This window comes from Nymphaea colorata, chromosome 10 (genome assembly GCF_008831285.2).
Source record: "Nymphaea colorata isolate Beijing-Zhang1983 chromosome 10, ASM883128v2, whole genome shotgun sequence".
Lineage (NCBI taxonomy): Eukaryota > Viridiplantae > Streptophyta > Magnoliopsida > Nymphaeales > Nymphaeaceae > Nymphaea > Nymphaea colorata.
This window is the reverse complement of record NC_045147.1, coordinates 11885256-11892146: the sequence shown is the minus strand read 5'-3', so window position 1 is coordinate 11892146 and position 6891 is coordinate 11885256. Positions and strand designations below refer to the sequence as shown.

The 6891-nt window shown below is 40.4% G+C and overlaps 1 protein-coding gene across 1 annotated transcript; it reads left to right on the top strand.

Annotated features, from left to right (window-relative positions):
• The first annotated feature begins 3410 nt into the window (after positions 1-3410).
• LOC116262036 (geraniol 8-hydroxylase-like) lies at positions 3411-5929 on the top strand. Its single transcript, XM_031641045.2, has 2 exons — positions 3411-4404; positions 5210-5929. Exons 1-2 carry the CDS (start codon positions 3511-3513, stop codon positions 5822-5824), a joined length of 1509 nt encoding a protein of 502 aa, XP_031496905.1. The 5' UTR covers positions 3411-3510; the 3' UTR covers positions 5825-5929.
• The last annotated feature ends 962 nt before the right edge of the window (positions 5930-6891 follow it).

Genomic DNA, 6891 nt, shown 5'->3' with positions numbered 1-6891 from the left:
CGGAAGCAAGAAAGATCATATTCAGACATGTAATGTTTGACGAGCATTCACGAGGGCCTGCAACTTTTGATTCATCCAATTACAAAGAAGCAGCCATGGATCAATGGATTTTATCTCGCCAAATGCCTGCTCTACTTCAAAGTCAGTTAGTAGTCATTATACAAATTGTGAGGATCAGTTAAATAATGATGTTGTGTATTTGCCACCTGCCATGTGCTTGCCTCCTGCCAATGTCTATCAGTCACATGAAGATTTATTAAACTGTAACTTAACATCTAGTAAACCAAGACCTATGCCTTCAACTCCAAATATTGCCACTCATGACACTGTTTCTCATCCAACTCCACATGTCCATGATGAGCATCCCCTCCATAAAGACCATGCATTCTCATGAGCATACTTCAAACTCACCATGTATACTCCATGGTAACTCGTTCTATGGCCAACTCTGTCAAACCAAAGGCCTTCTGTGCTACCTAGAACTCGAATTTGGAACCTCAAACCTATTCTCAGGCAGCTCGCAGCAAGCAATGCAACAAGATACGCATTGCACAAGAATTGCACGTGACATTTAGGTCCCAATCGACCAAAAAATGATCTTATGGGACTATTGTAAGCTCATCTTTTCGCATAGAGTTTTCTTCAAGAAGTAGCTCTTGATTTCACTGAGACTTTAAGTTCGACTATCAAACCTACAACCATACTAGTTCTTCTTACTCTAGCTGTTCAATCTCAATAGGAACCTTAGATTTTGAGAATGGCTTTTTTTTTGAGGTCACTGGAAAAAAAGATAGTTTCACTGACACATGAAAAATATAATATTGATAGAAGTTGACTTTTACTGGTGTTCATTCAGAGTTAAATGTTGGTAAGTATGAATTTTCACGGACGTCTATCAAAAGACATTGATTAAAAGCAGTCTTCATCAACGCATAGAGCTATTGTGTTATTGAAGTTGAACCTTTGCCAACATCCGGACATCGATAAAGTGAAGAAACCGTTCAACACTGGTGGTCGCAGAAGATGTTTACATATCTCAATCCAAAGGATTTATAAATCCCGCATAGCCCCACGCATTATATGAGCACAAACAAGCCCCCTGGGCAAGATACCACCAACTGAGTTGTTTTCGTTTTATCTCAGGGCTTTTGAGTGTTTCCAATTTGACGCATCATTATTTATTTTTACTCAAGTGAGTGACCAACTATATTTTCTTCTTGAATGTGATGATGACGTCACTGTCACAAGAGCATCGCCAACTCTTATTCAGGGCATGATTGCTAAAGTTCGGGCCACCTTTTCCATGATCCTTGGGGATCTCTCTTATTTTCTCGGAATAGTGGTTATGGTGCTATTTGCAAACTGTTTTTGCCAAGTCCAAAATCTCTCATGTCATGCCCATGAATTCATCTTGGACGCTCCAAATTTTTCATGAGACAGGCCGAATTCAAGTTTTTAAATTTTCATTAGTACCAAAATATTATTTTTAAAAATTTTATATATAACTAGTGAAAATTTTTAAAATTTACATGTAGGCTAGCGTCCATGAGGTAAAACACAATCTTAGATATTTAAAAGGCACAAACGATTATGGCCTACATATTCAACGGTCATCTATGTTAAATCTTATGACTTAAGCTGATGCCGATTGGGCTGAAAATGTTTGTCAATTTTCGGAAGAGAAAATAGTATATTGAGTCCCGCATAAGCAGAGTACTGAGGTAGAATATAAGATCTTGGCATGTACAGCAACCGAAGACTAATGACTTTGGTTACGTTCCTTGATCAAAGAATTGGGGTCTGAGTGTGATGGAACGCCAGAATTTGTAAAGCATGTCGAGGAGGACTTTCATTTTGTTCAAGATCACGCGTAGGGGCGGAGGGAGGGGGGGGCGCCTAGGCCATGGCCCCATCACAGCCATTGAATTTTGTATTAGAATTCAGTTTGGCCCTACTCAGATCTAGAGGTCAAACTGCCGGCCCGTCCTTAAAGAAAATCCTCGCTCCGCCCCTAATCACGCGGCAAAGGAAAATACTGAAATCTGATTCATTCGGTTACTGAACAACTGGCAAATGGTTGTGAATTTCAATCTCAAAGTTAGTATATGAATCTGCATCGGCTGGCTTGAACAGCCTCTGCTCTAACTTTTCCAACCTCACCATGCTAGATTCAAGCCTCGTTATGACCGTCTTGAAGATAGAGATGGAAGCTCAGTCATATTTAATTTGATACAGACTCGGTTTAAACCACTCCTCCATGCTTGCCTACCACCAAGGAGAGGTTATTTCAATGCACCGGTTTGCACACGCAACACATACGCCAAAAAGAAAACCGGGTAAGGGTTGAGATATTTTGAAAAATTATTTTAAACATAATTTTTAATTGGTGAGGTTCTTTTAGAAAAATATGGTAAATTTTAAAAATTTTAAAAAACTAAAAATAGAGAAAAAATAAATTAAGTAAGAAACTAATAACACAAACAACAGAAAATAAGTAGATTTGCAATAAATAAAAAATAAAAAATAAAAATAAACTGTTTGGCATTTAAAAAAACTAAAAAAAACATTAAAAAACATTAAAAAAACATGAAAAAATGCGTTAAAAACTTGTTTTTTTGTTTTTTAATGCTTTTATAAAAAAAGTGTTTTTTTTAGTTTTAAATGGCGATTTAATTTATCACGCGTTTTTGTGTTTTTTTTTTAAATGCGTTTTCTGTGATTATGATTTTAAAAAATCTCTTTTTTAATTTTTTTTTTAACTCTCTTTGGTTTTTAGTTTTCTATTTTGTTCCTACATAGAGTTTTCCTTTTCTATTAATGAGGAGCATTTTGCCTGTTGGGTGCACCGAGGGGTACATAACCCGCTGCGTCGTCGCACATGTATATCCACCTTTGAAAAGATGAATCCAATCAGCCAATGGGGGCAGCAGATATGCAGTAAATTTAAGACGTCATGATATTTGACTGGGAGAAACATGGGCTTACTTTTGTTAAGCATTTTCCAGTACTTGACCAAAGAAAAAAGTAATCTTCTAGATGAGGCAATAGTTGAATAGTTGTCTTACTAAAAAAAACTGTCCCAAAGAAGAGTTTCAATACTAAGAAGAGCGACTGATCCCAACATGGTTGTAATATAGAATGAGTCCTTAAATACCTTGAATATGGCTTTGAATGAACAAGACATGCACCCAAAACTATTTGCACATGTAAATTAAGAATCCCATTTTCTTAAGTATATAGTTGACATGCATCAAATTTTAACATATATCAATAATGTCTTCAAGGGGGCGAGGAAGGTAGCTATATATTCTCAAGCAACATAAATACTACATCAATAATGCAGGATTGGTTGTGGAGACCCGTTACTAAGTGAGTCTTAGTCTTCTGTGGCAAACGTCTGAAAGGGAAAGCAATTAATGGCGCGCTTGCATGTGTTGGGAGTCTTTTATAAAGCGATCGAGGCAGCCGGGAAGGGAGGGAGAGGAGCAGAAGAATAGGAGCGGAAAATAAATGGCTGCCATTTGTGATTTGGTGGTACCTTGTTTCTGCATCTTGCTGTCCTTTGTCATCTTCTACTCTCTTATTTCCCGGAAAACCAGCAAGCTCCCGCCAGGCCCGGTGGGTTTGCCGGTGGTTGGCTCCCTGTTCCAACTCGGCGTCAAGCCCTATGAGTCCCTGGCGAGACTCTCCAAGCAGTATGGACCACTCATGACCGTCCGTCTCGGGCTGAAGACCACGGTGGTGGTGTCCTCCGCGGGGATGGCGGAGGAGGTGCTGCTGAAGCACGACCGCGACCTCGCCGGCCGGACTGGCCTGGACGCGACCAACGTGTTCCACTACGCCGAGTCGAGCATCACGATGAACCAAAACTGCCCGAGATGGCGGGAGCTGAGACGCCTCTGCAGCAACGAGATGTTCTTGCCCAAGAGGCTGGACGCCGTGAGGGGACTCCGGGAGGAGAAGGTGCAGGCACTCCTCAAGCACATCCAAACGGCATCAGCGGCCGGGCGTCCGGTGGACATCGGCAAGTGCACTTTTTCCACTGCTCTGAATTTGGTGTCGCGTACGGTGTATTCGGAGGACGTGGTGGATGTGGAGTCGGAGTCGGCAGGCGAGTTCAAGAGCCTGGTGTGGGGATTGACACAGATTGTCCTGAAAGCAAACATAGCCGACTACTTTCCGATGCTGAGCTTGGTGGATCCTCAGGGGATCAGGCGAAGGAACAAGGCTCTTTTGAAGCAAATGTTTGCTTTTCTTGACAAATTGATCGATAAACGATTGCAATCGTATGGTGCTAGAGAAGGGTGGAAGAAGGAGAGCGAGGATTTCTTGGACGTGCTTCTCCGGGTTGTGGCGACCCCAGGCTCGGGGTTCACTAGACAGAACATCAGGCCCCTACTCTCGGTACCCGCGCTCTCACTCATGTTTTATGCCTTTTTTCCATTTTTCTTTTTTTTTTAAATTTTTTAATAAAGATTACGAATTTTTGAACAGAATTACTTCAAAAAAATAGATTTTTAAAAAAATTAACATTCAATAAAAAATTAGGCCGAGTTTATATTTAAAAATGATATCTCTTTGAATTCGGATTTGGATTCAGCTAAAGTATGAACAAGCAACACAACTCTGTACTCTAAGGATATAAAATATGGGTGGGGACTGCCAAACTTTGAAAAACATCACCCGCCCAAAACAAACACTTCAGCGATCTAATATGCCGACGTCAGATTCAGGTCCTACTTGTCCTTCAAAACAGATCCACCAAATGATATCGTAGCGGAGATGGAACGTCTCCAATTGACTTGTCAAATAGTTAATGATTTTCAATGACCCGACGTCTTCAGCCATTCAAAATCACCAATTTTCCATCATACTGAGTAAAAAGGTCCAATAAAATAAATAAATTATTGTGATTTCGTTCTCAAAGCCATTTTTTCTTTGTCAGCTCTTTGTTTGCTATAGATAGACTTTTAACACCATGGGAATTGAAGGGGATTTTCACCCTTTTGACAAGCCAATCAGCTACGGTAAATCCTTTTGACCTCCCTTAACAATTTGGTGAAATTTGCTATTGATTTTGTGTTTCGTAAACAGCTTTTTAGTAATTTCCTTCAAACATATAATGAAGGGACGTAGCATGCAAGTAACAATCATTTTATGGGATTAATTTGCTGATGAGCCTGCTATACTGACTTTGTTTAATTAACAGGACATCTTCATTGCTGGCGCGGAGACAAGCAGCACCACAGTGGAGTGGGCCATGGCAGAACTACTTCACCACCCGGACAAGATGGCTGCGGCTCGGTCTGAGCTAAAGCAGGCCATCGGCATCGGCGGCGCCGTCCAAGAGTTGGACATCCCACGGCTGCCTTACTTGAATGCGGTTGTGAAAGAGACCCTAAGGCTGCACCCGCCTGGTCCTATTCTCTTACCACGCAGAGCAGATGTTACTGTACAGGTTGCTGGGTTCACCATCCCCAAGCACACCGAGGTTCTCATCAATGCATGGGCCATAAGCCGCGATGATGCATATTGGGAAAACCCAACATCCTTCTCGCCGGAAAGATTTATTGGTTCCGACGTAGATTTTAAAGGGAAGCACTACCAATTCATCCCTTTTGGAGCAGGAAGGAGGATGTGCGTCGGCATAGCTTTGGGGGAAAGGATGGTTCACTTGATGCTGGCTTCTCTGCTCCATGCCTTTACATGGGAGCTTCCCCAAGGGATGGCACCAGAGCAACTTGATATGGAGGCCAAGGATGGGGTAACACTGCCGAAAGCCGTGCCTCTTATTGTATTCCCTTCTCCCTTAATGGACAAGTGAATGGTTCCTATATTGTATTAGATCATCCCCGATGTTCACCAACTTCTATATTATATGGTATGTCACATGGTTTACTGTATTCCCCTACTTTCATATTTGACTTGTACTGGCAATACTCTCTAATTATTATATTAGACTTGCATTTGATATCACATATTTGAAGTGTAGAAGTCTAATAAAGTGCATCCATAAGCCCCGCAATCAATGCATTTGATATCACATATTTGAAGTGTAGAAGTCTAATAAAGTGCATCCATAAGCCCCGCAATCAATGTAGAGGGTAGTTGGAGGTCACAGAGCAGGCTTGGTAATTATATATTGACAAAATGTTAATTCTGATGAGTAATTCAAAACTTTTATATCAAGTGTTAATAAAGTATCATATCCAAAATGAAGGGTATACCGTTGCTATCGCTGACACCGACGTAGCTTAGGATCCTAAAGGCAAGGGGAATGGAAGGGCCTTCGGGCCTAGTTTCGGGCGGTGGTATGAACTTCTTGCTCACCAAAAAATAACCAAAAAATAAAGTCTCATTCTGTGGTTGCATCTTCGTCTAAACAAAAAAAATTGCTTGTATTAACGTGACATAGTTAACTTCTCCCTTTTGGCAGAGATATCTTTTGCACTTGGGGTTTGCACTTGGGGAGTAAACAAAGGCGGCTTTGCATGGAGAAAGGTTATTCGTCTCTTATGGTTTAAATATTTTCCCTTAATGGGTCTTATTGTCATCATCAATGATATGGGTAGACAAATATCATATCCACCACACGCGCATCACATAATTCAATCCAGCAATTAAATGCACAGATAGACGTACCTTTCTGCATGTACAGTAAACTTACAAAGCCAATGAATCAGCTTCGACTTTTAAGAAATGACATTGATCAGATTCATTCAGATTCAAAGTTTAAATAAATTTCCAATCAAATGATATTGTAATATGATATTTGAGTTTCAATTTAGACATCCTAGTCGAAGTCAGGAGCAAATACTTGTTTACATTATAGTTTAATATAATTAGATGTTTCCATTTTTATAAGTCCATCGCTGAAGGCTTTATATACTG

Bases quoted from the DNA above. Each gene is read 5' to 3' on its own strand.
- LOC116262036 (XM_031641045.2), top strand. From the start codon at position 3,511: ATGGCTGCCATTTGTGATTTGGTGGTACCTTGTTTCTGCATCTTGCTG. The intron at 4,405-5,209 runs GTACCCGCGCTC...TTTAATTAACAG, and splicing joins ACATCAGGCCCCTACTCTCG to GACATCTTCATTGCTGGCGC.